Source organism: Pleurodeles waltl, chromosome 10 (assembly GCF_031143425.1).
Source record: "Pleurodeles waltl isolate 20211129_DDA chromosome 10, aPleWal1.hap1.20221129, whole genome shotgun sequence".
Classification (NCBI taxonomy): domain Eukaryota; kingdom Metazoa; phylum Chordata; class Amphibia; order Caudata; family Salamandridae; genus Pleurodeles; species Pleurodeles waltl.
Genome location: NC_090449.1, coordinates 302718028 through 302732165, shown reverse-complemented (window position 1 = coordinate 302732165; position 14138 = coordinate 302718028). Strand labels below are relative to the sequence as shown.

The 14138-nt window shown below is 47.4% G+C and overlaps 1 protein-coding gene across 1 annotated transcript in view; it reads right to left on the bottom strand.

The window, feature by feature from the left end:
• Window positions 1-14138, bottom strand: part of TRAP1 (TNF receptor associated protein 1) — a 209134-nt gene that overhangs the window by 90438 nt on the left and 104558 nt on the right. Inside the window, exons 12-13 of the mRNA XM_069210470.1 lie at window positions 9115-9262; window positions 8337-8522 (exon numbers count right to left, since the gene is read on the bottom strand). Of these exons, the coding sequence (XP_069066571.1) occupies window positions 8337-8522; window positions 9115-9262 (334 nt within the window). The remainder of the gene's footprint in view (window positions 1-8336; window positions 8523-9114; window positions 9263-14138) is intronic.

Sequence of the window (14138 nt, the reverse complement as noted above, 5' to 3'; positions counted from 1 at the left end):
AGAACTCGGCTGGGGGCTCCACATTAGCGTCCTGCTTCTCCGCAAGGTGCCCCTCCTTTCCAGATAGCACAGGCCTCAGTGCGCCTCCTGGGCCCTGTGATAAAAAAAAAAAGAATGGAGCCTCATGTCTCTCCATTACAGCTGAGGCCCACCTCGGGTGCTTTCCTCACTCGTCGCTCACCCTCCGTCAGGAACCACTTCCAAAGCCTACATCACTATATGAATTGAGACCGGGGCCTCCTCTGCCCAAGATCCCCAGTCACCATCGGCAAGTTTCCTCTGTTTGCGGCGCCGGCCCGCACTGATGTGGTCATGCAGTGCGCCTCCAGTGCCAGCACGCCGCTACTCTCTGTGCGTCCCTGCCCTCCAGGCCGCCAACTGGTACCTCTGATCCGCTGATATCCGTGGCCTTCTGCAGGGCTCCTTCCTGCTCCTGCACTCCAGCAACGGGCCTCTCTGGTATTGCAGGGCTGGGTGCGCCTCTGGTCTCCCCACTTAGGGAGCGTTGTCACCGGGATGCCGCCTCTAAACGCCCTGCAACCCGCATGGTCCCTTAGCTGGTCCCGCGAGGACTCATTATCTGACGGCCATCCAAAGGCGTGTACACAGCTGCCGAGGTCTCAGGGGACCGATCCACTGGGCCCCAGCTGCCGCCACTCCGCATCCACAGTCGGGGCTGCGGACTGGTTCCTCAATGCTCTCGTCGCAAGTCTCCGGTGCAGCTGTTGCCTCCCTTCCTGTCATCGGAGGCCTTTGCGGGAATGGACGGCCTCCATCTTAGGTAGGCTGCGTCTTGCCGTTTCAGTCCCGTTTTTCAGGCAGTCTACAGCATCGGATGTACTGTCAGCAGAGCCCCTTCGAGTGTTGGGGATCTGGAATGGGGAACCCCTGAGTGGCGCCCCCTTTCAGGTTTGGCAGTAGGGGGTCCGATGCGGCCGTGGGTCCCAGGGCTCTGGCAACCTGCTGCCTACTCCATGCATTGCTTGGCCACGCCAACTGTGATGGGGAAAAATGCTGCAAGCTCTGTATGTTATGAGGACCGCTCATGTATGCAATCTCCACTGCATTTTATTTGAATGTGGACTACACTGGATTTTTTTTTTTTTTTTTAAACAAACTTTATTGCATTTTCAGTAATACAAGTTACATGTCCCAATGGGGTTCTGCACATCATTGTAGGAGCAATATCACTATTCTGAGTGAACAACAACAATTTCCAGAATTAATGACATCACAGTGCTCTCTGCGGTTACGGACCATGCAGTTATTCAGTTTTGGGTCTGCTGAAGACACCACGTACCTCCTGTATCCAGACAAACAGCACACACTCTCTGCAAGCTCTCCCCACCCTCCCATTGTGTGCGCTGTGGTGTACTCACTCCTAGGGCAGCACCCGCGTTAGGGACATTCGGTGGTTCGTGGGGGGATCTGCTCAACAGTAATTAGCAGTGCAGGGACCTCAGTGTGCATAACTGTAGGAAGTTGGCTCTGTATGTGCTATTTCAAAGTAAGGAATAGCATGCACAGAGTCCAAGGGTTCCCCTTAGAGGTAAAATAGTGGTAAAAATAGATAATACTAATGCTCTATTTTGTGGTAGTGTGGTCGAGCAGTAGGCTTATCCAAGGAGTAGTGTTAAGCATTTGTTGTACATACACATAGACAATAAATGAGGTACACACACTCAGAGACAAATCCAGCCAATAGGTTTTTGTATAGAAAAATATCTTTTCTTAGTTTATTTTAAGAACCACAGGTTCAAATTCTACATGTAATAGCTCATTCGAAAGGTATTGCAGGTAAGTACTTTAGGAACTTCAAATCATCAAAATTGCATGTATACTTTTCAAGTTATTCACAAATAGCTGTTTTAAAAGTGGACACTTAGTGCAATTTTCACAGTTCCTAGGGGAGGTAAGTATTTGTTAGTTTTACCAGGTAAGTAAGACACTTACAGGGTTCAGTTCTTGGTCCAAGGTAGCCCACCGTTGGGGGTTCAGAGCAACCCCAAAGTCACCACACCAGCAGCTCAGGGCCGGTCAGGTGCAGAGTTCAAAGTGGTGCCCAAAACACATAGGCTAGAATGGAGAGAAGGGGGTGCCCCGGTTCCGGTCTGCTTGCAGGTAAGTACCCGCGTCTTCGGAGGGCAGACCAGGGGGGTTTTGTAGGGCACCGGGGGGGACACAAGTCCACACAGAAATTTCACCCTCAGCAGCGCGGGGGCGGCCGGGTGCAGTGTAGAAACAAGCGTCGGGTTTGTAATGGAAGTCAATGGGAGATCTAGGGATCTCTTCAGCGCTGCAGGCAGGCAAGGGGGGGTTCCTCGGGGAAACCTCCACTTGATCAAGGGAGAGGGACTCCTGGGGGTCACTCCTCCAGTGAAAGTCCGGTCCGTCAGGTCCTGGGGGCTGCGGGTGCAGGGTCTCTCCCAGGTGTCGGGACTTTGGATTCAAAGAGTCGCGGTCAGGGGAAGCCTCGGGATTCCCTCTGCAGGCGGCGCTGTGGGGGCTCAGGGGGGACAGGTTTTGGTACTCACAGTATCAGAGTAGTCCTGGGGTCCCTCCTGAGGTGTCGGTTCTCCACCAGCCGAGTCGGGGTCGCCGGGTGCAGTGTTGCAAGTCTCACGCTTCTTGCGGGGAGCTTGCAGGGTTCTTTAAAGCTGCTGGAAACAAAGTTGCAGCCTTTCTTGGAGCAGGTCCGCTGTCCTCGGGAGTTTCTTGTCTTTTCGAAGCAGGGGCAGTCCTCAGAGGATGTCGAGGTCGCTGGTCCCTTTGGAAGGCGTCGCTGGAGCAGGATCTTTGGAAGGCAGGAGACAGGCCGGTGAGTTTCTGGAGCCAAGGCAGTTGTCGTCTTCTGGTCTTCCTCTGCAGGGGTTTTTCAGCTAGGCAGTCCTTCTTCTTGTAGTTGCAGGAATCTAATTTTCTAGGGTTCAGGGTAGCCCTTAAATACTAAATTTAAGGGCGTGTTTAGGTCTGGGGGGTTAGTAGCCAATGGCTACTAGCCCTGAGGGTGGGTACACCCTCTTTGTGCCTCCTCCCAAGGGGAGGGGGACACAATCCTAACCCTATTGGGGGAATCCTCCATCTGCAAGATGGAGGATTTCTAAAAGTCAGAGTCACCTCAGCTCAGGACACCTTAGGGGCTGTCCTGACTGGCCAGTGACTCCTCCTTGTTGCTTTCTTTGTTCCCTCCAGCCTTGCCGCCAAAAGTGGGGGCCGTGGCCGGAGGGGGCGGGCAACTCCACTAAGCTGGAGTGCCCTGCTGGGCTGTGACAAAGGGGTGAGCCTTTGAGGCTCACCGCCAGGTGTCACAGCTCCTGCCTGGGGGAGGTGTTAGCATCTCCACCCAGTGCAGGCTTTGTTACTGGCCTCAGAGTGACAAAGGCACTCTCCCCATGGGGCCAGCAACATGTCTCTGGTGTGGCAGGCTGCTGGAACTAGTCAGCCTACACAGACAGTCGGTTAAGTTTCAGGGGGCACCTCTAAGGTGCCCTCTGTGGTGTATTTTACAATAAAATGTACACTGGCATCAGTGTGCATTTATTGTGCTGAGAAGTTTGATACCAAACTTCCCAGTTTTCAGTGTAGCCATTATGGTGCTGTGGAGTTCGTGTTTGACAGACTCCCAGACCATATACTCTTATGGCTACCCTGCACTTACAATGTCTAAGGTTTTGTTTAGACACTGTAGGGGTACCATGCTCATGCACTGGTACCCTCACCTATGGTATAGTGCACCCTGCCTTAGGGCTGTAAGGCCTGCTAGAGGGGTGTCTTACCTATACTGCATAGGCAGTGAGAGGCTGGCATGGCACCCTGAGGGGAGTGCCATGTCGACTTACTCGTTTTGTCCTCACTAGCACACACAAGCTGGCAAGCAGTGTGTCTGTGCTGAGTGAGAGGTCTCCAGGGTGGCATAATGCATGCTGCAGCCCTTAGAGACCTTCCCTGGCATCAGGGCCCTTGGTACCAGAGGTACCAGTTACAAGGGACTTATCTGGATGCCAGGGTGTGCCAATTGTGGGATCAATGGTACATTTTAGGTGAAAGAACACTGGTGCTGGGGCCTGGTTAGCAGGGTCCCAGCACACTTCTCAGTCAAGTCAGCATCAGTATCAGGCAAAAAGTGGGGGGTAACTGCAACAGGGAGCCATTTCTTTACAATAACACAAAGTCATTTACAGATATGTCACCCATGGCAATGATCATCCCATGATAACTAGGGCGATTGTTCAGGTGTCTGGGTGTTGGTGTCCTGCAGAGAATCTACCAGGGCCTCTCAGGCCCAGGAAACCTCGAAAGAGCCCTGCCCTCTCTTAGCATTCCGGAGCCTCACCTCACTTTCATAACCCGCCCATAAAATGAGCTCCCTTCCCCATGCGGTCGTACAAGGACCTCTTGGGCATTTCTAGTTCCTGCCGAGCTTCCTCTTAGCGAGAACAAAGGCAAGTACTGGAATCTACTTGTACCTTTATTCTTAGCAGTATGAGGGAACAAACTCAACAGGCAGTGCATCGCCATGCACGGGACAACCTTCTCAATAACAGTGGAAGAGTCCTTGTAATGTTTTCCCAAAAAGTGGGCAAGTTTGGGCAATCCCAGAAAATATTTTTTTTTTAATTGCCCCCACCTCTCCACACCTGGGACATTTTGCGTCTGTCGAGGCGTAGTATCTGTTTATCCTCCCAGGCATGAGGTATGCCCTATATAATACACAGAAATTGATGTCTGAATCTGGCATTTCTAGATGCCTTTGCCATCTTGTTCAGGATGGCTTCCCAGTCTTGCTACCCTAGGACAACATAGATATCGGCCTCCCACTGTTCTTTCAGCACAGTCAGTGGGACTTTTATGTCTCCTTGCAATCGTCTGTACAAATAGGTGACCACCTTTTAAGTCCCAGAGTCTGTCAACATGTATTGGCACCATGCTGCCTACCGCGGGTAACCCAATTTCCAATGGCGCCAATTTGGACAGCGCCAGTGAGTGCGCCATGTAAAAGGAAGTGGCCCTGAGGAAGGTCGTACCTTAAACAAAATTTGTCAAAGGGTAGTAGAAATGCAGCCTCGAACAGGGCTCCAATCATAGTCACCTTGCTTGCCGCATGTCGTCAGCCCGCCCCAGTCCCGGCCATGTGAGAGCTCCTCAAGGAACCTCATTAGGATATCTTGAGAGTATGGGTTCTGTACCCTCACCTTTTGTAGGCTTCTTGCCCAACATTGCTGTAGGACTTGATATTTAGCAGTGTTGCCAAGTCTAGGGCTAGGAAGTCTAAGAAGTGCTTTAGACAGCCTGGAAGCACTTGGGGCAGTTTGGGTATGTCCCTTCCCGGTGTGAGCCTGTTCGCCACCCATCTTGTGAGCCTTTGCAACTGTGCCACTAAGTAGTAGGATTCGAAATCAGGTACAGCTAGGCTTACTTCAGTCATCAGCCTTTGATGCTTAGACATGGCTACTATTCCATGGCCTGTACTCCAGAGGATGCTCGTGACCATCTTGTCAATGTCTCGAAAGTATGATCTAGGGATACAGACCCAAAGCGTTACAAGGAAGTACAATAGGGAGAGCAATCATCTTCAGCAATGCTACTCTACCTGCTACTGAAAGCAGCAGTCTCTCTCAAAAGGCTGCACTGACCCAAAGGGTTCTAACAGCTCTACCTACATTACCTTCAAACAGGTCTACAGAGTCATGATATATGTGGACCCCCAGATATGGGAGGCATTGGGGTTCCCAGAGGAGCATCTCCAGCTATTCTGGGGGGGGATCTGAAAGCCTGCATGGGAAATAAGCACGATTTGCCATCAATTAACTGGGAGTCCAGATAGGGGTCCAAACCGTTCCAATAAATTACAGGCGTCCAGCAGATTGCTCTGGTCGTCATGCAGAAGTAGCAGTAAATCATTTACATACAGAGCACTGTAGTGCACTTGAGCCTCCACCTCGAGACCCCAGTACACAGCCCCCCATCCTGGCATTACACACTAGCATCTCTACAGCCAGGGCAAGTAGGACGCAGCCCTGCTGGGTGCCCCTCTCCACCCCATAACTTTCTGAGATCATCTGCCCAGTAAGGACCCTAGCCGACGGATCCGTGTAGAGCAACCGTGTAGGCAATGAATCCCTGGCTCAGCCCTAAACGTGCCAGGACGCTATAAAGAAAGAGCTATTCCAGGCTATTGAAGGTTTTCTCAATGTCTACCGCGAAGATTACTAAGCTTGTTCTACCGTAAGTGTTAGCTCCTATTATTATGCATAGCCGACAGATATGAGTCATATTACGCATATGGCTCTTTCTCAGGCTTTAACAGGGGCACTATCGGGGCTTCTCGGGTGGACAATAGTAGTAGACCCGTTTCTTTGGACGAGTTACACGTGTCGGGGCCACTGATTTAGAAGAAGAATTAATCTTTGGGATGGTAACATTTCCCCCTAAGGCTTTGGCGCTCTCTTGGCGTATTCTCGGGAGGTGTAATGGTGTCAGGAAGGCCTCAATACTTGCCAGGGAGTGTTCGGCGGTACTGTTATAAATGTGAGCGTAATGTTTGTGAAATTCACAATTAATGTCCTCCTGGTGATAAACACTGGAACCGACATCAGTGGTAATCTCTCCAATCACTGATCCACGTTTAACCAGGTTCTTTAGCCATGCAAGCAGGGGTCCAGTATGGTCCCTCCGCGTTGGCTTGTACCATATAATTTTGATAATCAAATCAGTGCAGCCTATTGACCGTTTCTGTCACTTTTTCTTTTGCGTCGAGATGGTCAGGCTGCAACTCCGGGTGTCCCGGTCGGCGTCACTCATATGTTCTTAATACGTCCTCTGTGGCCAGAGCATCCAGCAGCAGGGTCCTTCGGATCCCCACCGTCTCCGAGAGGCACCGGCCCCTGAGCACCATTTCGAATGCGTCCCACTCAGTCAAGGGGGACTCAGTGGTCCTAGCATTGTGCACATAGCATTGGGTAATGACTGTGCCAATTGTTTTTCCAAAAAACAGGGTCCTCCAGGTCATCCGGACGTAAACACCAAGTCAGAATACAGGAACGCACCCTCTCCCATTTCAATCCCAGCAAAAGGGTTATGAAGCGGACGTGAAGATCGTGCAGGCTAGAGAAGAAGGAGTAATCTTGGTCAAGTGGGTGGTGAAGCAACCAGGAGTCCACCAACCTTTATTCTGCCTGCCTACCAGTGAACAGTTCGCAATGCTTGCAAGTCTCGGAGGGGTGGGTGAGAGTGATTAAGCTGCAGGTCTGCTAAACAATTATAATCACTGCCCAAGATAACAGATCTCGTCAAATGAGGGGCTAATACGCTGGATACGTCCACAAGGAACTTCGCATGATCTACACTGGGTCCGTAGATGCTACCTAGCACAATGTCTCTGCCATCAAGGCACCATATAACCACTACATAGCCACCAGCTGGGTCAATCAAGTGGCCAGTGTGTTGAAAGGGGACCCCAGCACGAATCCAGATTGACACACCTCTTGCAGATGCCGAGTATGTCGTATAGTATGCTTGCCCCCTCCACCTGCGCTGCAACGCCAATCTATCCTGAGCTGGAAGGTGTGTTTCCAGAAGGAGTGTGATCTCTACCACCCGGCAGTACAGGTATGACAAAACTTTATATCTCTTAACCATGGTATGCATCCACCAGATGTTCCAAGTAAGGATTTTATATGTCATAGGGGCGGCCATTGTGATTGGTTGATGGAGGCAGGGACCTCCCTCTATGTAACCAGGAGTCACATCAGGTTCCAGTACCCCCCCGGATTGACCAAAAGCAGCTAGGTAGGACACACAGTAACCCCAAACATTCAAGTAAAGAACAATAACCCACTAAACTCCCCCATTCCAGGACACAAGCTTACATTTTAATCAGAAACTGAAGGAAGGCATATTATTTTATAGAATCTCAAGATTAAAAAAAGAATAAATTATCTTAACAGGTGTAAAGAGAGGTGTAACTAAGGTACTAGTGCTTGGAAGTCTGCAAATTCCTGCTAATTTGATTGGCTTTAAAATCATGAGATTGCTCAGAGCCACACCACAGCAGAAGGTTATTTTGGATACCCACCTCACTGATGCTGTCCCATACCAATGAAGAGTAAAGAGCAAGCAACAATGTTTAGCTTTCCATGCTCTGAAACAGACTGCTCTTTCAAAACTCAGTAACATTTAGATTTTTCTTGAAGCACTGCTAATGGTGCACCTTGATTAATGCTATACTGTATACATGAGACTACCAGAGAAATTATTTTATGACACTTTAATATTCCTTCTCTATGCTGTGCATCTGCGAGTCATGCTTTCATATTCTCAGTCATCAGTCTTCTTACCTCCGTGTTCTTTTGCTTCATGGCCTCAAAGTATGGTGAGTGCTCTGCCAAGTGGCGATTGGGAGAGCACTGGTAATAAATATTCCTAGATCCCGCCTGCATCCGGCTGGCATACTCTGTAAAACTGGTCAACTGACCAGGGGGTAGCGCAGAAGATTCAAATCGTAATAGCTTCCCAATATCCTCCTGCATAAAGAAGAACATTTTAGAATTGTTTCAAATATTTTTGCCTTTTTACACAGCACTCCATTAAATGCCCTTTTAGGAAACATGCTCTGAGGTGGTGGAAATAACACTTCCAAGGAAAATCTGATATGGAATCAGGGAAATAAACAAACTGGGCCTGGACAGTGTAACGACACACTGAAAGGGGAAGGGGATAACTAACATTTACTGACTGAATAGGTAACCTGGAGCTGACATGGCGCACATGACTCAGATGCCAGTACGGGGAATTATGATTCATCTTGATTGGCAAAGATGGTCATGAAAGAAAGTCACAACACACAGTGAGCAGCTACTAACAAATATGAAACAACATAATGCAAACTCCGCCATTGACAGACAGGAAGAGGCCGTTCAATCAAATACGTGACTTGAGCATGCAATGTCCATTACAACCAGGTTCTGGCCACCACTAAAACATGAAATAAAGCCTTCAAGATTGAAATATATGTTATATATTTGCATCAAAATCAAACTATTTTCATTATTGCTGTTCATTGCTTTAGAAAAGGGCCAATTTTCAAAACAAGCAGGGGTTTGCAGCTGAGCTTACCTTAACATCCTGTTCAGCTGTGGTTACAATGCCTTCCCTCATGAACAAGCCATAGTCCTCGAAAAACTTAGCATATTTCTCTGGGTCCTTCTTGCTCTGGTCGATAAAAAACTTTATCAGTCGCTTCTGCAGGACATCTCTTAGCTTCCTTCAAAGGCAGACAGAGAATAAAGACACTTACGCGGGTTGCTTAAAGAGATAAAGGTAATATTTGTATTTCAAAGATCAGCAGTAGCCGCCAAGATGTAAATGGGGAGGTATGTTAGCAATGACAATTACAGGAAAGTGAAATGAGCACTGCGTGTTAGGATAAAAAACATACACTCTTTTTGGGCAACTAAACTATGGAAACAGAGCCTGAAGCCCAACTGCCAGACATTGCATGGCCCCTCTCTTTGTAAGTGAAGAAAGCACACCTTCCACTTCTCACAATCCATATGAAAATACCAAGAATCCCCTGTGCAGCCTAAAAACAGCACAGGCATGAAAACTGAAAGTAAACAACTTTCCAAATGTATGTTTTCGCATAGAATCTCAGCCTTCATGTTGCCTGGTTATTTTACACAACTGCAAAAGGTACAGATGGTACCTTCTCCCACTGATATAAAAGAGGAGATCAGATAGAGGCTGTTCTCAAGGGTAGTCGTTAGACTTTGTTCTACAATATTTTTAACCCTGCACTGACATGTGTAACGTTATTGTGAATCAAAGACTAGACTACAAAACGCTCCTTTGGACACCAAAAAAGGCAATACATCTTAAACAAAGCAAATGGTGGTCTGTCTAATTACAGACAAATGTACCTGAATTGTGATTTTGTTTTCCTATAAAACTGTGACACCATACCCCAACAAGGGTACTTAAGAAAATATATAAAGATGGGCTGCTTGATCTCCTACCCTATAACACAAACTCCTCCTTGATCACACAGCATTCCTGCCAAGCAGGTCAAGCCTCAAACTCTGTAACTACAATCATACACATTTGCCCCATAATCACATTATTTCTATCTACAACCCAAAGGTAAAATTTTAACTAGGGTCACCAAATGCTGAGCTGTCCAACAGGCCCTGTGCCGTGCCACGTTGAAGTGGGCATCAATATATGCTGATTCTGAACAAGTGCCACTAACTAAACCAGAGAGTGCAAGAGACACCGTTTCAGAGCACATTGATCCAATGAAGTAGCCAGAGTGGCAGTTTCAACTGAACCAAACAGTCTAACCAGCAAACTAGACAGGTGAGCACAGAGGCCATCAGAGTAAGTACACTCCAATGCCCGAATCACATCCAGTTGGGTACTTTTCCTTCATAGATGAAAGCTCAAAAACCCCTATGCCATGCTTAGGGCTCACTGAGAGATGGGCATCCCTAAAAGACTGTGACTGTCTTCCCTCAACTGCTATCCACTGTGGACACCTCAACACCTTTACACTGCACAAACTAATTTATACCCCCCCCCCCCCCCCCATGCCCTACCTCCAGCACGCTAACTCCCTTGCAGGTCACAGACCACTCTCTGACCACAAACATCTAGCCTTACTCAATCCCTAATAAGGCAGAATGCTGTATGCACTTCTCTCCTCCTGAGTGCCTTTAAAAGACCTTGACAGTTGATGCCTCTTCAAAATGTAACAAATACAACACTCACCCAAAGAAGAATATTGCCACAAGCATCCCACCTCAACTGCCCTCACTGCACATTCATCTCGTCCTTCCACCTTGCACAAAACAAATTCTGAATAAGGTGGTAAAGATGATAACAGTTATAATCTGAAAAGACCCCAATGGTTGCCAACCCCAGTGTGTTTATGTCCACATTCTCCTACTTTCTGTTTAAAAATCCTTCCACCATTTATCCCCTGTAGGAAGTTGGTCCTTTATGTGGTATGGGAATACCGTGTGAAGAGTCCAGTGAGTGGACAGGGCTTGCTATGCAATCCCAAAGTGCTCTGTGGCAGTGTGGTCAAGCAACCTTAGGCTTAACACAGTGGAGCGTACGACATCTACAAATACACACAATAATCAATAAATGAAACACACAACTCAAAAAGGAGATCCACACCAGTTTATAAAAATATCAATTATCTTTATATATGTTTAGGCATCAGAGAAAAATTGCTCAGGTAAGTACGATTTTAAATAGGAATTCTTTTCACTTTAAAAAGCGGACACTTTCTGGGTTCTGCAATGTTCTCCTATGGGAGGAAAAACAAGTTCGGCAAAAAGGTAGAATACAGCGACTTCCAAGACCAATCTCCGGAAGTAAAGGTGAGAAGTGTGCAAGGTCCAAAGCAGCACCAGCAGCAGCATGGGGCAGCCGGGTGCAGGGTGCAACCCAGCGTTGGGTACCCAATGCATTTCAATGGAGACGGTCACTGCGAAAAGAGGCTGCAGGCTCTGGCCAGGAGGCCAGTCGGGCTGAACCTACAGCGGGGCTCAGGCCTCACGATGCTCGGGCACTGGTAGGCACCCTTGGTTCTATTCTCCATGGTTCAGGGAAGATGGGTGTAATATGGGTGTAGAGGTGTCCTTAGGTGTTGTTTTTTTTTGTTGCCCAGAACGGTCGTGGTAGAGGGGGCTGTGTATAGAGGCTGCATGTGTCGTCAGGGAGTCCAGGAAGGGGAAATCACGATAGACTCAGACTCTGGAAGGCTGGGAAACCTTTTTAGCACTGGTGGTCCACTTCAACTCGGGTCGGAGACGGCAGGTGCAGTGGAGACTTCAGGTGTCTGGTTTTGGCGGTTCCAGAGGCTTCAGAATCTCTTCTTTCGAGTTTGCTGGGGAACAAGTCAGCGGTTCCCTGGATGTCTTGAGTTTTTCGAAGGCAGGCAGTCCTCCTGTGTTTCTTGAGTTGGTGCAGAGTTCGACAAGGGATGCAGACAGGCCGTCAGGGTTGGCTTCATTTCTCATCCTCTGCTGTTGCAGCACTTCAGTGTCCTTGGTCTTCCTAGGTTATCAGAATCTGCTTCTCTGGAGCAATGGGGCTCCCATAAGTACTGAATTTAGAGGTGTTAGGGGTGTTTAAGGTAGTAGCCAATGTGCTACAGGCTCTTGGGAGTCACTACATCCCTTACATGACCCCTTCCTGTGGGTCGTGGACATACCCCATCGCATAATTCCTAGGTATGCCTTCCTAAGGCGGCAAGCCTCAAAGGGTTGCCACCTTTGAGATGAGAATCTGGCTCCCCTCACAGACGAGGAAGCCACCCTCCCTGTCCAAAGCCCATTTGGAAAATTAGCTAGTTAGGTAGTTGTGCCACCTCCTGGCTAGAACCACCCCTATGGAGGGCTACTGCGAGGAGGGCATGATTTATTAGAGGTAGCCCTCTTTGAGATGGCATACCTAGAAATTCTGGGACAGGTTTATGCCCACTTCCCACAGGAAGTGTTCATATGGGGGCGTGGTGACCCCAAGGGTCACTATACCCATTGGCTACTTACTACCCTACACACCCCTAATGCCCCTAAATTCAGTATTTAGGGAAGCCCTTGGTACCAGACAAGCACATCTTGACGACCTAAGACCAAGGACACAGAAGAGCCACAAAACCAGAAGAGGTGAAAAGAAGCAGCTGACCTGGTACAAAATCTGCTGGCCTGTCATCGAAAAACTGCACTGTATATGAAGGGTGGCATATTGATTGTATGATACATTTTAATATCCACACAGATAGGAAATATGATGAGGTGGCTACTCATTTTTGTTTTAACAAGGCATGGAACATTTGTGCCATATGCAGTGTGTGGTAGGTCCCACTTATCGATTAAGCCTCATACTTGACTTAACTGTTTAGCCCCAAGGAGCTGATTTTCGTAGATCATATTCTCCCTCAGACTCGGACAGACTATTTCCTCATCCCTTTTTCACAAAGAGAGAACTGGTTTAGCAAACCTACTGAGAGGAAACAAGGTCAATGGACTGGGAGAAACTGGAAAAAGTGGATCTAGATAAAGATGGAGTTTGCTTTAGATATGGATAAAACAATTGTACGAACTCTGATAATGTAAGCATTCTGGGTGAGAAATTTCAGCATTGTTTAAGAAAATGCACTGATATATCAGTTCCCACCGTAAGACATAAATATAGTGAGAAACACAGAGCTAACCATTGGTTTTCAGAGGAAATGAAAAAGAAGGACAAAGTAAGGCATGTAGAAAAAAGTTGAGAAGAAATTATGAAGGAAATGTGCCAAACGTGTTCAAGGAAGCTCTTATAAGAAATCATTATTTACTACAAAGGCCAAATAGTTTTGTAAAATGATTGACGGATGCAAGAAATTACTCAAGAAAACTTTTTCAAGTTATCAGAAAGCCTTATATCTTTTCGGCAGAAACCCCAGAATCAAAGGACTTTTGTAATAACATTTGCATCTTTCATCATAAAGATAATAGGTGAAGTTTATAAAGACTTTGAAGAAGAGGAGAGTCAGAGAGAGTTCCATGAAGTGAAAGACTTAAGAAAAAGAGAGGAGAAAATGGGGTAGCAGATAGCTTTCTGAAGACTTCGGAATCAGCAGTTCAGAAAGCTCTCTAGTGAACTAAAATCTTGTTCTGTTCTTAATGTCTATGCACCAAAGGTAATGAATGACTCGTCTCAATGTCTCCTGCTATAACACACCTCATGAACACTTCATTCTCTGAGGAAATAAACCTTGAATGTTGGAAATCACCAGTGGCTAATCAAATAATAAGCAACTGGGAGAATGTGAGAAAAATGGGAGGAAAATAAGTAGTGCAATAGCTCTCCAAATTCCTGAAGAACATCACTAGGTAGATGAACTTAAAATGAGGTCTAGACCAGGAGAGGGTCCAAAGTCTGCATTAGTAGCAGCTGTTAATATGATAAAATTAGAACTGCACAAGGGTAGTCACACATGTTTGGTAACGTTCATTCTCGCCATTGTCACCTTTAACACATTAGACCACGTAATGGTAATTAAAAGTTTGGAGGGTTTGGACATTAAGGGAACTGCTCTATATTGGTGTATCTTTTTTGTGGAGGATACAAAATGCAGGGTCAAA